The 18,710-nt window shown below is 38.1% G+C and overlaps 1 protein-coding gene across 1 annotated transcript in view; it reads left to right on the forward strand.

The window, feature by feature from the left end:
• Positions 1-2,181: 2,181 nt before the first annotated feature.
• The window catches only part of acad11 (acyl-CoA dehydrogenase family member 11), a 48,136-nt gene continuing 31,607 nt past the window's right edge, over positions 2,182-18,710 (forward strand). The window contains exons 1-10 of the mRNA XM_003222207.4: positions 2,182-2,450; positions 6,036-6,135; positions 7,264-7,389; positions 9,418-9,579; positions 10,380-10,544; positions 11,428-11,566; positions 12,846-12,967; positions 13,585-13,691; positions 15,247-15,373; positions 16,674-16,751. Coding sequence (XP_003222255.2) covers positions 2,314-2,450; positions 6,036-6,135; positions 7,264-7,389; positions 9,418-9,579; positions 10,380-10,544; positions 11,428-11,566; positions 12,846-12,967; positions 13,585-13,691; positions 15,247-15,373; positions 16,674-16,751 — 1,263 coding nt within the window. The 5' untranslated portion in view covers positions 2,182-2,313. The remainder of the gene's footprint in view (positions 2,451-6,035; positions 6,136-7,263; positions 7,390-9,417; positions 9,580-10,379; positions 10,545-11,427; positions 11,567-12,845; positions 12,968-13,584; positions 13,692-15,246; positions 15,374-16,673; positions 16,752-18,710) is intronic.

The raw sequence follows: 18,710 nt of genomic DNA on the forward strand, positions 1-18,710 counted from the left end.
GGAAGGTAACAGCGCTCCATGCAGTCATGCTGGCCACATGACCCTGGAGGTATCTACAGACAACACCGGCTCATCGGGTTAGAAATGGAGATGAGCACCAACCCCCAGAATTGGACACGACTAGACTTAATATCAGGGGAAACCTTTTGCTTTACTTTTGTGTCCTAAATTTTACTTAGTTTTATACTTATGAGTGATGTTAGAGTGATACTCAACGTGTCTATTGTTATTTTTCTTTCTTATGAATTTTATTTGGCTTTACTTTGTTGATTTAATTCTCCCGTATTGTTATGCGCCTACTTTTATTTAATGTGTTGTCAAAGGCTTTCATTTATATTGTGTTTTGTTTACTTTTATTTACTTTTATTTATATTGTGTTCCTGTTGTAAGCCTCTCTGAGTCCCCTCAGGGAATGGTGGCGGGATATAAATGAAGCTTTATTATTATTTATTCATTCATTAAATATTTATTTATTTACTTTATTTCTACTCTGCTCATCTTGCCCCGAAGGGGACTCAGAGCAGCTTACAGTTGAGCCACCTCAGTGCCATATTGGAAATACAAAGTGTATAAATATAATACAATACAAATCAAAGCACATTTAACATAAAATACAAGACAAAAATCACACAAAGCATAATAACGTCCAGAAACAAGATATAAATAAATATTAAGCATTAAAAACATTTAAAACCAATTACAATTATTGTGGAGACTCATCAATTAAACAGTATATTTCACTAAGCTCAGTCATCAGTGATAAACATGAGCCAGTGAGAAAATTAAGAGAGATCTCCACAAAATTATTTACTTATTTACTTTATTTCTACCCCGCTCTTCTCACCCTGAGTGGGACTCAGAGTGGCTTACACATTTTGGTAAAGATTCAATGCCACAGTTATACAATAAATACAATATATCATTAAAATCAATAAACATATAAAATTACAATTAAAACCAGTTAAAACATATATAGCTTTTATGCTGTGTAGTTCACTTTACGTTATAGTCACTTCAACATAAAGGACACAAAGAAAAAAAATAATGGCTCTACAGCTTTGTTAAAAAACAAATGGAAGAGAAACTATTTATTTATTTATGTAATTTCTATCCTGCCTTTCTCACCCGAAGGTACTCAAGGCGGTTTACAGACCTGGCAAAAATTCAATGCCAATAAAAAAAATTAAAAACAATTTACATTAAGCATTAAAACATATAAGACACTATACAAAACTTAAAATATAAGAAGTGATTAGAAAAGAATTATTGAGTGAACACAAACACTGCTGTCATTGTTCCTAGGCAAAGTTTAATAATAATAATAATAGTAGTAAAACTGCAATTTTTACTATTACAATAGAGTCTCACTTATCCAACACTCGCTTATCCAACGTTCTGGATTATCCAACGCATTTTTGTAGTCAATCTTTTCAATACATTGTTATATTTTGGTGCTAAATTCGTAAATACAGTAAATACTACATAGCATTATTGCGTATTGAACTACTTTTTCTGTCAAATGTGTTGTATAACATGATGTTTTGGTGCTTAATTTGTAAAATCATAACCTAATTTGATGTTTAATAGGCTTTTCCTTAATCCCTCCATATTATCCAACATATTCGCTTATCCAACATTCTGCCGGCCCGTTTATGTTGGATAAGTGAGACTATTGTATTTACAAAAGCTGCTAAACTTGCAGACCGAAAGGTCCCAGGTTCAAACCCTGGAAGCGGCGGGAGCGGCCGCTGTTAGCTCCAGCTCCTGCCAACCTAGCAGTTCGAAAACATGCCAATGTGAGTAGATCAATAGGTACCGCTCCGGCGGGAAGGTAACGGCGCTCCATGCAGTCATGCCGGCCACATGACCTTGGAGGTGTCTACGGATAACGCCGGCTCTTCGACTTAGAATTGGAGATGAGCACCAACCCCGAGAGTCAGACATGACTGGACTTAACGTCAGGGGAAACCTTTACCTTTAATAAAACTGCAATTATTCCATAGCATTGAACCTTGGCACTGAAAGTGGTGTCAAATTACATTCCTTCCACAACAGAAAAAAAAAATGCAAGAAGCTGCAGGCAAAGACTCTTGTGTTGTTAATTGGCCTGGGCTTTCATTCCAGCAGGCGGTACGCAGTTTGCGTGAGGTAGTGTCTCCCAGCTGTGAGAATACGACTTTGCCGCTACCAATCGGAGGCTTGACGCTGTTGTCGCGAGCGAGGGGCGTGGAGCCTGGGCCCTTTCCCTCGCGGGGCAATTCTCGCAAAGTCTTTAGACAGGCAGGCTGTGGAGGCAGTGAGGGGCGACTCAACATGGCCAGTGAGCCGGACACCACCGAAGTGAGGGCCCAGCACAGGTTTGACCAAGGAGCCTTGGAGAGATACCTGTCCCAGCACCTCTCGGGCTTCCCTCAGCAGCAGAACGAAGCGCTGGAAATCAAGCAGTACAGGTAAGGCTGGCCAAGGCCCTGAAATTACCATCCTTGTGCAAAGGTTCTTCACAGGTAAATAGGTCCTGAATCATTGCTCCCTATTTAAGCCAGTTCTTGTCAGCCACAAAGGACAACAGTTTCCACAACTGGCAAAAGTTTCTTTCTGTTTACTTCTCCATTCTTCTTATTTACTTTACATGCCATGACCCCTTAATACAGTTCCTCATGTTGTGGTGACCCCCAAACATAAAATTATTTTCATTGCTACTTCAGAACTGTAATTTTGCTACGGTTATGAATCGTAATGTAAATATCTGATATTTATTTATTTATTTGCTACATTTATATGCCGCCCTTCTCACCCCGAAGGGGACTCAGAGCGGCTTACAAATTAAATTTACATACAATATTATATTATTAGCCTAGTACAATACTGGTAATAAATTACTATATTGTACTGTATCAATATATTGTAATATTTTTAGAAATATTACATGTAAAATATAATATATAATTAATATTATTATATTGTATTATTAGTATTATATCGTATTACAATATAATATTATGAATATTATATGTATATACAATATGTTATAATTATTATACATTATTGTAAATTATATTGTGTATATATATACACACAAACACACACACGTGTGTGTATATATATATATCTACACATATATACATATATATAAAACTAGCATAGCATGTTATTGCGGGGAGGAGCCTTCAGCTGATGCAAAGAGATAAGATGGAACTCTCTTCATGGCTCCCACTTAGCTCTGGCACCTGAGCATCAGTTGGACATGCAGGATGTATTTTGATTCAATGGACCAAATTTGGCACAAATACTCGATACGCTCAAATTTGAACACTGGTGGTTTTGGGGAGGGGTTGATTTTGTCATTTGGGAGTTGTAGTTGCTGGGATTTACCGTTCACTTATGCTCAAAGAGCATTCTGAACTCCACCAGTGATGGATCTGAACCAAATTTGGCACACAGAACTCCCATGACCAACAGAAAATACTGGAAGAGTTTGGCAGGCATTGACCTTGAGTTTTGAAGTTGTGGTTCACCTACATCCAGAGAGCACCGTGGACTCAAACAATGATGGATCTGGACCAAATTTGGAACGAATACTCAATATGCCCAAATGTTGACTTCTGGCAACCTCGTTAATTTCATAGGGTTTTCTTAGGTGAGAAATCTGTCATTCGTTGGCAGTCTCCCATCCAAGTACTAACCAGGACTGACCTGCTGAGCTTCCAAGATCAGACAGGATCTGGAGCCTTTTGGATACTTACAACAATGTAAAAACTGGAGACAATGCTGGAACCTATTCTTACCTTTTGACATCTGTGTTTCTCATGCGCAACTTTGAGAAATTTGGATGTCACCGAATTAGAGTTACGTACAGTTTCTTAAAACCAGCTGCCCTTCAAAAACACCAGAATAATTCCTCCCCATTGCCAATTATGCAATTGGTGGTATAAGGAACAGGCCCAGCGTGAAGCAGCCGCCCCAAGCATTACCAAACGGCCCCAAGTTGTTACTTAATTTGTCATTGTTACATTTTCTTTGCTGCTTTTTGTCAGATTTATCTTGTCTCCTTGCTGACTTTGGACTTTAATACACTATTATGCAAGTTCTCCAGGGAGTGAAGAGTTTGGAGTTGCAGGTGGGCCGGGGGGGGGGGGGGGGGGGGAGAGAGAGAGAGAGAGAGAGAGTTTTGTCAGGTTGGGTTTTCTTTTGGTTAAAATTGTATACCTATATACAGGTTGAATATAGGTAGTACGCCACACCAGAAAGCTCCAGCTGTCACCATCACCCCATCCCTGAATTCTAGAGAGACATTTGGCAGTGTGATTAAAATACCTACAACTTCTTCAGTTTCACTCCAAATTCTTTACAGACAACTAATTTATAACTGGATCCTTTAAAATAATATTATGAATATGATCCACGTATTGGGTCTTGATGTTATAACTTGTTATGTTTTGAGTTTTACCTGTATTTGGTCATGTTGTGGGGACCATGGGTCGTGGTATTGCTTGAAAGGCAGGCTATCAAACAAATTAACTCATCTTTCTGGGAGTAAAGGGAGAGAAAGGGCTGTCTCTTATCTTGCTGAGCTTTTTTTTTGTTCCAGGGCAATGAGATTTACCTGACAAACAATAGTTGGTAACTTTGCAAATAATGCAGCTTACAGCAGTGACCCTAGATCCATTAACTCCTTCCTGTCCAGTCTACCAATTTTAGTACAATAGTAAACAATTTCCAGTTAATCTTGCTCAACTTCTTACCTCTCAAGAAAAAATGAAGCCTCCTTCTAAGTTCATAAGTTGGTATGGTTTGGCAATTGCTTTATTAGAATCAGCCCACATGCACATGAAATTGTGCAACCTTAATGCAACTTGCTTGTGCTGGTTGCATTTGAACAGGTTTAGGAGAGGTTGGGGAGGATGCAAAGGAGATTATTGCTTACAGTTGTTGTTGCGTCCCTTCGTGCTGTTTCCAGTTTATGGCAACCCACGGGATTTTCATTCCAAGAGTATGTTTGCATATGCCTTCACCTTCCTCTGAGAAAGTGTAACTTGCCCAAGGTCTTCTAATGGGTTTCCATGGCCAAATGGAGATTTGACCCCAGCTCTCCAGAGTCATAGTCCAATGCTCAAATAAATCATTATAGCATTGCTGGCTCTCGCATTGCTTACTGCAGTTGCTACTACTTAACTAGTTTTGAAACAGTGTTAACAAATAGAAATATTGTGATATTACAATACTCTTTGTTCTTCAGAATCGGTTAGCGTTTGAAATGGGCATTGTAGAACTAAATTGTTTCTCATACCATAAAGCAGAGAAACACATTGTATTTTTCTTTCAGACTGTTTTCCCATTGCAATACAGAATAGGAGAAAGAAATCACCCCCTATGTAGTTTTCAAGGATTAAATTCATTAATCACGCTAGTGCATGTTTTGACTATCAGTTACAGAGTTGGCATCTGGGCCAAAGGTGTGTCAGTTTTATCAGCAAATCATTATGTTTATGTAATGGAATTTTATTAAAGACTATCATAGGCATGGTTGTTCTCCCATGTACTCCCTGACATAACTCTCCACAAGGTAATGAAATACAGTACTATAGTCTGTGGGATTTAAGCAACTGGGGCTATGGGTTTGTAGCGATTACAGGTATTGACCCGAAGGATTAAACTGTGTTTATATGGGAGGTATATATACAAGATCAGGGATCTTGGGAGACAAACTTAAGGTCTTCAGAAGGGTTGCACACAGCCTTTGGCATGTAAGGTGTAGATTCCTGATTTAGGGGAACCATGATGTTTGTGGGATACTGTGTGGATTAATCCCCATCTAGAATGTTTCTATGGCTTTCTTAGGGATTGATTTGCATTTTTTCATGACTCCGAAATTAGAATTTGCCTCTTGAATAACATGTAACATCTGTACTGATTTTTGGCCACTTCAGTATCATTTGGTTAATAAAGCATATTTCAGAAATGTTTCCAAGTGAAATAAAATGCATGCATTTCTCTCTGGCCCACGATGGCTGTAATCTGTCTCTTTACTCACTTAGCTCTGGACAATCCAACCCAACCTTTTATTTGAAGAAAGGCTCAAGAACATATGTGCTTAAGAAGAAGCCTCATGGTCCTCTACTCCCTGGAGCTCACAGGGTATAGTAAAATTAGTTCTAACACTCCCTTCAGGATATATGCTTGTGGAATGGATTTCATTTAGAAGCACTGATGCCTTTAGTATTATCATATGTAATTTGGACAGATAAGGATTGGGAAACCTGTGCCCTCCAGATGTTGCTGTACTACAACAGCCATCATATCTGACATTGGGCATAGTATTGTGATGCGAGTCAGAGTTTAATTAACATCCAAAGGACTATGAACTCCACAAGTTCTTCACCATAGGGTAGGTGCTAAAGACTGTAATGATGTGATTATATCTCTGTTATTTCAGTGGTGCTTACTCCCAGGAAACTGTGAGATTGCAGCATTCACACTGTAGTCTTTAAAACATTTTGTCTGGAGGAACAGCCTACCATTAGGCAGAATAAGGCATCTGGCTCAGGCACAAGGTGCTGAAGGCAGTAGCAATCCCATTTCTCCTGAATGTCTAACCATTCTGGTTTGTTTAAGTGCTGCTTTTACAGGGCCTGCCCAAATAGTTTTCTTCCTGCTATTGCCAATATGGTTGGTTGCTTTGTATAAAAAGGAATGGAGTGTCATTTTGTCATTTGCCTTGAGTAGCAAATTGTCCCATACCAACCATAGAGTAGTTTCCATTTCACTTAGTAGAACATGCACAATGGGATGTAGTCACGCAATCCCAATTTTGACCCCTTTGAACTTGCGGCAAGGCAACACTCAACATTAATGCGGGCTTTGGTTGCTTTCACCCCATTCTCAAAATAACTAGAAATTTACCTAAAGTTTTTATTTTCCCACTCTATTGCATACCCATTTGGTAAAGCAAGACCTAATTCCTTGTTTATATTTCAAGGATAATCACCATTTCTGGAGGGAATTATTTATCCTTGTTTTATTCCAAAGATATTTTTCTGGTGAGTGGGGATGAGATGTCTAATTTCCCACATAATTGTCGGGCACACATAAGGCACATGTTGCCTCATAACTTTTTCTTAAGACTAATGGTAATCTATATAGATCAAGCAAGTAGTTGAATTACTCACTTCTGCTGATCTGAAAGGGTCAAGAGCATAATTTTCTGTGATTACATCCCAAATCATTTATGTTTTTACCTTCTCTCGTCTGTCATGTCCTGTTCAGATTGACAGGGAATACCGTGTTCAAAAAGCCTTGCTTGCCACTGGATTTCCTGTTCCTGAGCCCCTCTTATACTGCAGTGATACTTCTGTGATTGGAACAGAATTTTATGTGATGCAGCATGTTCAGGTTAGTATTTTCCTTTTCGTATTTTGTGAATTTTAATAAAAAAATTTTGTAAGATCCCTTGGTCTCAAGCTGGGAAAATTACTGGATAGAAATAAATATCATCATCATCTGAAGCATATGTGGAATGCTACTGTATTCCTTCTAGCTCCCATCATCTCCAGCCAACCTGGCCAATGTTTGGGGGATGATGGGACTTGCCTTTAACATCTGGAGGGACATGATTGACCCATCTCCCTCTCTTCATTTGAATATTTTTGTTTCTTTCATGTATGTTATTTTTAAAATTGATTTCTGTTTTTTACCTATATCTCAGCTAACAAAGTAGATATGTTACTGGACCTTCCTTTGGTACTTTGGTCAAAATAACATGAACAAAGAGGGACAGGTTCCTGCACCACAAAAAGGAACAGTGAACTTTTTATTCAAAACCAACATTCTAGATGTGTGAAATTAAAGAACCAGATCAGATAAGCCTTATATAAATGAAAAATTTCTGCATTTTCAAGAGACAATTTGAAAGCTTCTTCCAAAATACATCCAGAGATGATCTTTCCCTTTCAATAGTCTCCAGTTTTCTTGTCTCTTTTATTTCAATGGCCAGACTTATAGATCTATGCTTTTTTAAACATGGTGGATGTATCTGGTGATACATTTTCTCTCTCCTTTCTACATGTTTTAGGGCTTGTGCATATTTTGCCTATGTTTATCTTGCCAGTTGTAGGCAAGCACCCATGGGCAACTGTGGGATTGATTTTCTGGATTTCTAAATTAGAATCCCAGTCTTTCATACCTCTGGCTATTATTGCATTACACACTTGTCTTTCCAACCCAGCACCAAAAGTCTGTTTCTTTATCTCTCCTTCAACATCCTCCCAATGGTGCTGCTGTTGGAAAACTTCTATACAGATAGAATGAGAAGTTGGGACTGGAGGCCCTTAAAAAAGACTTTGTAAAAATGAGCTTCATTGTCAAAAGTTTGTTAATTGAAGTATTACCACAATTTTATTGTATATTTAAAGTTGTATTGTAAACTTACCAGATAATGACAATCAACCACTAAAGGAAAAGGCATGCATTTCAGAAATAAATATTTAGTGTCAGTATGGAAACTGGGTCATTGCTGGTATTATACTGTTCTGTTCCCAATGCTTTTTAACCTTCAATGAAAAGGTGGAAGAGATCATCTGAATGCATGGGGTAGGGTGCTATTAGTATGCTGATGATACCAAAATATATTTCTCCATGCCTTCCAAAACAGCTAAGGATCACATATTTCCTCTGAATGAAAGCCTGGAGGATGTAATGGGCTGGATGAGGAAAAACAAATTGAAACTGAATTCATATAAGACAGAGGTGCTTGCCATTAAGGGTCCTAATCTGTGGATGGAGGTGTGTCAGCCAGCCCTGGATGGGTTTACATTCCTGTTGAAAGACTGTTCACAGCTTGGAAGTGCTCATGGATCTGTCTATCCAAATGTCAGCTATGGTGAGGAGTGCTTTCTACCAGCTTTGGCTGATACACCCAATCCGAGAATTAGAATAACTAAAGATGGCAGTGCATGCACTGGTAACCTCAAGGCTGGACTTCTGCAATGCATTATATATTGGGCTACTTCTGTGCCAAATTCGGAAACTCCAATTAGTTCAAAATACAGCAGCCAGACTAGTTACAGGAACATCTAGGAGTTAGTATATTAAAACCAATTAGTTATTGTGCAAAGAACAAAATGTTGGTTTGATCTTTAAAGCCCCCCATACAATGCGCATGGTACACTTTGGTCCTCTGTGGGCGGCTGCTCCAACCAGTCAAAACCCAACTGGTGACTGTCACCCACAGGACCTTTTCATCAGCTGTTCTGAGACTGTGGAATGACTTGCCAGAAGAGCTCTGACAGCTAAATGAGTTGTCAGAATTAAAAACACAACTAAAAACCCATCAAAGTTAATGTTGATGTATTAGATTCATCTTATTTTTGTCAAGTTTTAATGTTACTCTGTCTTCCAATGTCTAACTCACAATGTCCATAGGGTCGCATTTTTCGTGACATCACACTGTCTGAAGTAAGCCCAGTAGAGCGGTCTGCCTTGTATGTAGCTTTGATGGAAACCTTGGCCCAGCTGCACTCATTCAACATGAATTCACTTGGACTTCAAAGCTATGGAAAAGGAGCTGGCTACTGTAGGAGACAAGTAAGTGCCTAAATTCTCCACTTTATTGTATGATTTCTTGTGCTAGTATTTTGTATGCAAACACTCTCCTTGCCATTTGAAGAAAGAATGAGTGTATTTTGCATTTCAGACATTGCAGGTTTAATTCCAAATTTGCAGGTTTAACTTTTGTGGATTTGATTATTCACATATTTGATTAATGTCTGGTAGAAGTTGACAATACAGCTACTTTGGAAGTTCTAAAATTTCCTAAAGAGAATAACTCCATGGCCAACTTACAGAGTCACACTGGAGGGCCTAGAGATTCCTAGAGGAGTGTTACCTCAAGTGAAAACAATAGTATTTATTATTCATGCTTTTGTCACTTTCACAGTGGTGCTGCACCCCTAACACCTACTAAAAGTGAAGGGCCTGGGGTCATATGAACATCTGAATTTCCACAAAATCTGTCATTTCTTTATTTTTTGTTGCAGAATCCCTATAGAAATAGACCTTCAGTACTGACCTTCGATGACTTTGTCAAACAATTATAAATGGATTGCCATGTCCATTTCTTCTATAAACAAACAAGGGAGTGGGTGGGAAATCTGGAACAACTCCCTCCCCAACAAATCTACGATTTCAAGTGGCGTATCCCTCCCACACACTCCATAACATGATTTATTACTACAAATCATGCCCTATGCTTTTTGGAAGATTGCCAAACCATGATGCAATGGAGTTGAACTGATTTAGTCAGTGTCATTGGATTCAGGAGGATGTGAAAATTCTCACTGAGTTGAATAAATGCAAATTGCATATCCATTTGGATTTGTTTTTAGGTATCTGGTTGGAAAAGACAGTATAAAGCAGCTGCTCATACCGACATCCCCGCAATGAATGAGTTGGCTGAATGGTTAATGAACCATCTCCCTTCCAATGATAATGAAGACAAGATAACCCATGGAGACTTCAGATTAGAAAACATCATATTTCATCCACGAGAGGTATCTGTCAAGCGGCTTGTAACATTCTCAATTCTGTTTGTAGTGATGGGGAACCATTCCAAAGGTTCAGACATTGGTAGTGGTTGGGGGTTGTGGAAGCCTTAGTTAAAATGGAGGACCAAGATTCCCTTCATTTGGCATAGAGGCTTAATATCAACATAAATACAGAGGCTGAATTTACAATCCTAATCTAAGTGCTAAATTGAAAGTGACTGAGGAAATGTCTGCGTGAAAGACCACAAGAACACTTCTCCCCCCCCCAAAAATCCAAGGATTGTTTTTTCTTTCTTTCACTAGTCTCTATTTTTGTTATGATTCCATTTTGATGGCCATACTTATATATCTCTGCTTTTTTTTACATGCTGGATGGAGCTGATGAAATAAACTTATCTGCTTTTTCCTCTTTTCTCAATTTTGCTGCTCACACATGGTCGGTATGGGGTTCTGGAAGCAGCTTCTGTTCACCTTGCCCTTTTGTAAACATGCCGGCCACATAACCTAGGTGGCGTCTATGGACAACGCTGGCTCTTTGGCTCAGAAATGGAGATGAGCACCACCCCCAGAGTTGGACATGACTAGACTTAATGTCAGGGGAACCTTTACCTTTACCTTTTGAAATGGAGCGGTTATGGCCCAAGAATACCATAGAGTCATGCTGGAGGATATAGAAAGTGCCTAAAATGAACATGGTTTGTTGGACAAGGATAAATGAAACTACGCATAACAGTCCTTTAGATCCAGAGGGTTGTACCGTATGTGCAAATATATATGTTACAAAATTTATAACATGCATATAAATTTACTCTTTTGAGGTGGTGAATCTTTCTAAACCATTTTATAGCCAATTATTCAAAGTTTTCTTTCTGCATTTCTCCACCTCCAGACTCGTGTTGTAGCGGTGCTGGACTGGGAACTTTCAACTGTGGGACATCCTCTCGCAGACTTTGCTTATGCTGCTTCATTCCTCTTTACCCCCAGATCTCTTAAGCATGTATCCTTCAAGAATGTAAGAAATGTTGCAGGTATGTATCCTTCTGTATTGGATTCCTTCTTTATGTTGTCCCCACAGTTCCAAACACGTGGGTTCCTGACACTCATTTGTCCCCTTGTCTGCTTGTTATCCCTCCATGAATCAAATAGTTGGGAGAGGGCCTTCTCCATGGTGGCCCCCCGGCTCTGGAACTCGCTTCTCATGGAGATCAGGCAAGCCCCCACTCTGGCAGTATTTAGGAAGAGCTTGAAAACCTGGCTCTTCACACAGGCCTTTGGATAATTAGGATTGCCAATCTCCATGATAAATCCTGTATCTATGACCAATTCCCCACCGGTTGTACTTCTGCCTTTTTAATCTGATATAACCGCAGGGTTCATTCCCAACCCAAATTGCCCTCTCATGAAGTTATAGCACTTTATCTTCTACCTTGGGTTTACAAAATTCACATGGCACACTTTACCCAGTTTGTTTTATAATCTTTCTGTGTTTAAATTATGTTTTATTAAGTTTGCTATTTTATTTTTATATGTTAATGCTTAAATTTTATAATTGTGCATGTCTTTTTATTGATGTGTTTTATATTGTTATTGTTTTTATTTGGGCTTGACCCCATGGAAGCTGCCCCGAGTCCCTTCGGGGAGATGAAGGCGGGGTATAAAAATAAAGTAGTAGTAGTTGTTGTTGTTGTTATTATTATTATTAGTGACTGTCTTTTTTATTGCAAGCTGGCAAGTTCTGTATGAGCTAATATGGATTTCAGATAACTTAATACAGCATATCTAGAAATTATATCTGCAGCAACACTTAATTTCCCAGAATAATGTAATTAATTTTATTCTGGGGACTGTTTTTGTAGAAATATTAAATTTGGTGTGGGTGTGCACACATTTTTTTTTACTTAAAAAGAAGGGAACATAGAAATAGAAGCAGGAAAAGATCAGGATAGTGCTTTTGTGTTGCAATCCCTCACTCCCCACATTCCTGAGAAATAAGATAGGCCTGGGATCAGGAGAGGAGTATGTGCAATAGTGAGTCAGGGCACAGAATCTTCTTTTTGCAGACCTCCTTGTGTAAATGCCACATTGACTTAACCAATCTGCTTGAAGAGAGATCCCATTCAAAATTTGGAATAGTTCATTTTGGGAGGCTTCAATATGCAGAAGTCCCAGTGGCCATGCTGACTGAAGCCCAAAACAATGCCCAAGCTTTGGTTCAGCATACCTGAGGGGGCTGTAGGTTTTTTAAACACCTGTGTAAATCACGTGCCAAAATCAAAATTCTCACCCCATTCTGTGTGTTTTTTCTAGGAATTCCTTCATTTGAAGAACTCTGCATGGTTTACTCTCGCAGCAGAGGTATCAGTCATGCTCTGCCTGACCTGAATTTCTTTCGTGCACTAGCATGTTTTAAATTAGCATCAATAAGCCAGGTAATATACCCACTGTTATGAATATATGAAAGTTGTGTAAGTTTCAAATGGGAATGTGAAGAACCCTATTTCTCAGTTTAATGATACTAAAGCAATCTATAAGAAATAAAAATATTATAAGCTATTTTAGCTAGGAGCAATCTCTCAAATGTATCAATTATTTCTGAGGAAGATTTGTTCATTTGTGTTGTATTATACGTTGTAGATTATTCAGGTATGTCTCAACATTATAGCATTTTAGACAGATTCACCTGTCTGTACAGTTATTGTACTATAATTCCACTTTAACTATTGTACTATAATTCCACTTTGACAACACCCATTGGAATACTAGGATTTGCTGTTTGGGGAGAAGCATTTTGAATTTTCATTTAGAAATCTTGAACTCTAATATTTTACCAAACTACAGGTCACAGCAGATAATTGTATACTGTGAAGAGAACCCAGATGTTCCATATTTATGTTCTGGGAGGAAGTGATAGAATGTATTTCTTTCTTTAGCCACTGTTCACATTTGCCTTTCATATTTTGATACTTTTTTTAAAAAAAACCACAACCAAATCAATCTATCTGAGCTGCTAGCTCCATCACTCAGATGTAATATATTTGTTCTTTAGGGTGTTTATGCCAGATACCTCATTGGAAATTCTTCCGCAGAAAGCAGTGTTGAGTTTGGTGAGATGGTAAAACCTTTGGCAGAAGTTGGATTACAGTTCACAAAAAAGTAAGTACTGTTTATTTGGAGGGTTTTTGGCATGTATCTTGTTCATACCAAAGTAATTGCTGTGTGTGAGTGATAGTGGATGTATGGCAACTCTCCATTCTGTTGTTGTATTCAATGCCTGGGATAAAAATTGTTGAAATTTGAAATATATATAGTTTGGAGTGGTCAATAGTTGTTTGATCTTGGGGTTCTCGTGAAAAGTCGGCAGAAGTCTGGCCCTCCCTAGTCCATTTACATGAAAATGCAAATTATAATCTTGCCTAGTCCAAAGGAAAGATGTTAATTAATATTTGCAAAGCTTTTAGAACATCTATAGCCCTAAACCAGTAGCACCAGTGTCAAGCTTATAAGTGGCTGGGTAAAACTATTCTGCTGTTGAAGACAAAGGACAAAATGGTATCTTTTTGTTCCACATCCAGCAACTTACTGATTTGGCAGTTGAGTTTTACTGGCAATGAGACAGTATCTTCCAGTGCATAGATGGCAACAGGCTACTTTAGGGACACACAGGGCATCCTGAGCAATATGCACATCCAGGCCCATATTCAGAAATTTTTTTGGGAGGGGTTGAAACTTCTTTCTCCTGTGGTGACTTTTCAGGCCAGTGTCTCCTGATCTCGCACAAGATCACAACAAGGCCCTGAAATTTCCATTATTATGCAAAGGTTCTTTACAGGTAATAGATTCTGGATCATTGCTCCCTCTTAAATTCAGTTCTTATCAGCCACAAAGGACAATTGTTTCCACAATTGATGCTTCTTCTTATCCACAGAAAATACATATCCTGGCAATGTTGTCCATGGATTTTGCACTAACTGAGCATTCACTTGGTCATCAGAAACAGTCTCGTTTGTATAGAGTTCAAGGTCTAACAATGGCACAGCTTATCTTTGCTCCTGTTCCATGGTTTCCTTGGCAGGACTTGGATTAGATGAGCTAGTGGGAGATACCTCAGTTTCCACCTGCAATCCAGGTCAAATCCTTCCCTTCTGCCCCGTACCTTAGGCCTCGTCTGCCGGCTACGGGTAGACCATCTTGGTCACTTTCACTATGTCAGCTATTGCTACTATTGCAATGTAAATTGGTAGAAAGGTAGCTAATGACAGTGTGAATAATTAAAATTTGATTGAGATGGTGCTTGCAGTTCTGGAGAGACTCTAATTTTTGTTTCTTATATATTTGGCAGTTAATATTCATAAATAAACCTGTTTTTTTTATTTGAAGAGATTCAGGGATGGTTTGAACCCCAAAACTGTCTTCTTGGCTACAGGCTTGTGCACATCTTTAGCCCACCATATCATATTGTTTACCATCCATCAATAACTGTTGCTTGAGGTACCACTACTTACTAATTACAGTGTTAGTGTCTCAGCTCTTTGGCAAGGTGATCAAAGGGATAAAACCGTTCAGTTTCATAGTAGAATAAATTTTCTTCTTATTAGGTAACCCTAGACGCGATTCCATTCTTACCAACAAATGGGAAGGAATGTTGTTGTTGTTTTGAAAAAAAAAGAGTTGAAGTTTTGTTCAGGCCTCATTTTAGTTTTTCTTCCAGAACATTTGTCCCCACTGATACCCAATGTGGTAGCACAGGGGAAGGGTTCCAGCAGTCTAAAGAGGGCATGGAAATGCTCCAAAAGGTGAAGGAATTCATGAAAAAATATGTCTTCCCAGCCGAAAAGGTGAGATATATTAAGAACATTGATGCAAACAGACAGAAATTGGGGTCCTACCATCACTTTATGAACAGGAAAGAGACTTGATTTTACTTTGGTTCATATTGTATTTGTATGTGGACTGAATTGTGATTCCAAACGTGAGACACCATTTTTACTCCCTATCACAGTTCAACAGCACTAGTAAACAGAACCTTGTTTCTCCCACATTAGTTCCATGCTTACTAGACAGAAGGAACCACAGGTGAAAAAGGTCAGGATTCCTGTATCATTAGTAAGGTTTATAAAGAGGAGATTTCCATGGGTCTCCTGAGTAGGTGCATAATGAAGAGGTTTCAGTTGGTTTTGTGGCAAGGACTACCTTTAGGCTGTTAGCAAAGTGTCCTTTAATGGGAAATTATTTTCGTTGTTGCCCCCTCGGACCCACCAGGTAAATAGTGTAGTGTGACTTGTATTAAGCATCTGAGAGCTCTCTGCCATCTTAATTTACTGTAATTGTAGAGTGATCATAGCCTGAATCGTGTTGGTTAATCCCAACTATGGCTGACTTGCTAAATGATTATTTAAAACATAGACATTCCTTGTACTCAGTTGGTATATTCTAATTAAGGCTAGTAATCAGATTCAAGGTCATTTATCATGTTTTGTAAAAAAAAGTAGTTCCAAATTTGTGGATGAAGGCAGTCTTCTATTTAAAGCTGCCTTCTATATGAAATACAATGTATTCCAAATCTGGTATGAAGATAAAGAACTGTAAGAAGGAAAAATGGATATCTTGATACAAACAACTCCTGGGCAATTGTTGAGGCAGATACATAAGTTGCCTGGTCACATTCTTTCTCTTTATTGTGGGTTACAGTTCTTTCAAAATTTGTACTTCTGTTTCTAAATTTGTGCCACACTTTTTATGCCACTGTGTCTTGTTTTGCTTGGTGATGTTTAAATGGCTGTGTTAATAACAAGGAAATAACAGACACTGAAACAGTGTGTAACACAGTTATTTTCTGATTGAATTGATAGGTAAAATATTAAGTAATGTGTAAGTTTAATGGTATTTTACTTTGAAGCAACTTAATTATGGTTTGTATTATTGTTATTTGTCCATTCTATAGCTCTTGTTATTTAAAGTTGAAGTTACTAAATTTTAATGATCTTTCCTTCAGTTATTTATATATTCTTATCAATTTGAGGAAAATAGAATGACGTTGTAATAGTAATATGATGAGGTGTATATATAGAAATATTATGCACTGATCTCAGTATATTACCTTATTGTGTTCTCTATTGATTTGATTCATTTTCTCAGGAAATGGCAGAGTATTATGTCAGAAATAAAAATTCCCCTGATGTATGGAAAAAGCCTGCTGTGCTCGAAAGACTGAAGGTACTCACCTTTCCATTTTGCATACTGTAATTGCAAGACATATTTTATGCAGCTTTATACCCCTTCAGTGATTAGTTGAAGAATATTGTATACAGTATATGTCTTTAAAAATAATGTGTACTTAGAGGCTGTTATGTAATGTAGAGGAGTTTATACATCTTGAAACCGGGAGTACAATGTATTTGCTCGGTTCATAGGCCAGACAAAGTGAGTCTGATGATCGAGATTTGAAAGAGATTTCTCCCACTGATTTTAGCAGCAGATAAGAAATGCCAAGTTCCTCTCTATTTTCACTGGCTTATGTGTCAAACTATTCATTACAAAAGTTTTACTAAGGATGTTCTCTGCAGCACTTTAAGCTTTTGTATCTGTGTTATGATTTTTGTATAATAAAATAAAAACATATTTTCCAAGTAATACTGTGGGTATTGTTGTCCAAGTAATACACATGGACAACAATATAAATATTGAACTGTTTTGTCCTTGGAATCAGGACAAATAATCCTCCCTCTCTCTCACAAACACACACACACACACTGCTGTGTTGGTGTAGTATTTGTACATCTTGAAGTGTTTAGGGAAACTCTATGCAGAATATATATGAGAACCATGGGTTTTTGGGAAAAATTTATTTTGTGCAAAACACAATACAAATACAGTACCGCAATCTGGCACCAAAAATAGCCAAGTGTGTGAGTGTGTGTGTGTGTAAGATTACTCTTTTTGTGTGCATCAAACAGCAATTTTGCATATGCCTATTTGTTAACTATGCCCCCTCTGTATGTATGTATGTATGTGTGTGTGTATAGCCACTTGTGCAGTATAATTTGCCCAAAAAACTAGGGTTATTGGAATACTTGTAGGTAAAAACCATGCAAAAAATTCACCTCTTTTTATTCTTCCTGGCTATTGTGAAACCATTTTTTGGCCAGGAAATGAAAAACTGAATATTCCAACCATGTAGGACTCATTATTATGTATAGATTCAGTTTGTACAGGACGAGAGTTCAAGAAAGGTTGGGTGTGGATATGCATGGAACTGATAATATTTCTAACCATACTGATTTCAGTTCTAGCTTGAAAAGAGAGCATTACTGTCTTTTAAAATAGTATTAAGATTTTGTCCTTAAGTCAATTTCCAAAAGTTCTGTAAGCATCTTTGTTGTTAATTTATTTTTATATAGTTTGTGTCTTCAAAAAACATATGTCTTTTCTAAGTAAAGTAGTGAAAAACAAGAGCTTAGTCCATTCCAAGAGAACCCAAAAGAAGCATTGATCCACCCTCTCTCTGCTATGGCACCATTTTTGGTCTTTTTGAATGCCTGTTTTGGAAAATGGATAGAGCTACTCGACTTATCCAGAGGTTATATGTAAGGCCATCAATTTTAGCTCCAAAGCCTGCCCTAGACTTATACATGAGTATATGCAGTACTCAAAAAGTATCACCTTGTCCTAGCTACCATATTTACTCGAGTGTAATGCACAATTGAATCCAAAGCACATCTCAATTTTCAAAACCCTGAAACCAAAAAATGTAATGCGCAGCAGCAAAAAGTGCACTCTTTGAAATTTGGATTAAAAAGGTGCAAATTACAATGGCTGCATGCTTATAATTCCTTCTTTTAAAACAAAAATGTTAGAACACCAAAGCTTTCAGCAATGGAAAAGAAAACGTTAGGGTGCATCTGTGCTATAGAATGAATCCACGTTGACTTTAATGTGAGCTCCAGGCGCTCCTGAAGTACTGGGTTGCGGTGATTTTCTGGGCTGTATGGCCATGTTCCAGAAGCATTCTCTCCTGATGTTTTGCCCACAACTATGGCAGGCATCCTCAGAGGTGTGAGGTCTGTTGGAAACTAGACAAGTGGGGTTTATATATCTGTGGAAAGTCTAGGGTGGGAGAAAGAACTCTTGTCTGTTTGAAGCAAATGTGAATGTTGTGAATGTCGCCTTAATTAG

This window comes from Anolis carolinensis, chromosome 6 (assembly GCF_035594765.1).
Source record: "Anolis carolinensis isolate JA03-04 chromosome 6, rAnoCar3.1.pri, whole genome shotgun sequence".
Classification (NCBI taxonomy): Eukaryota; Metazoa; Chordata; class Lepidosauria; order Squamata; family Dactyloidae; genus Anolis; species Anolis carolinensis.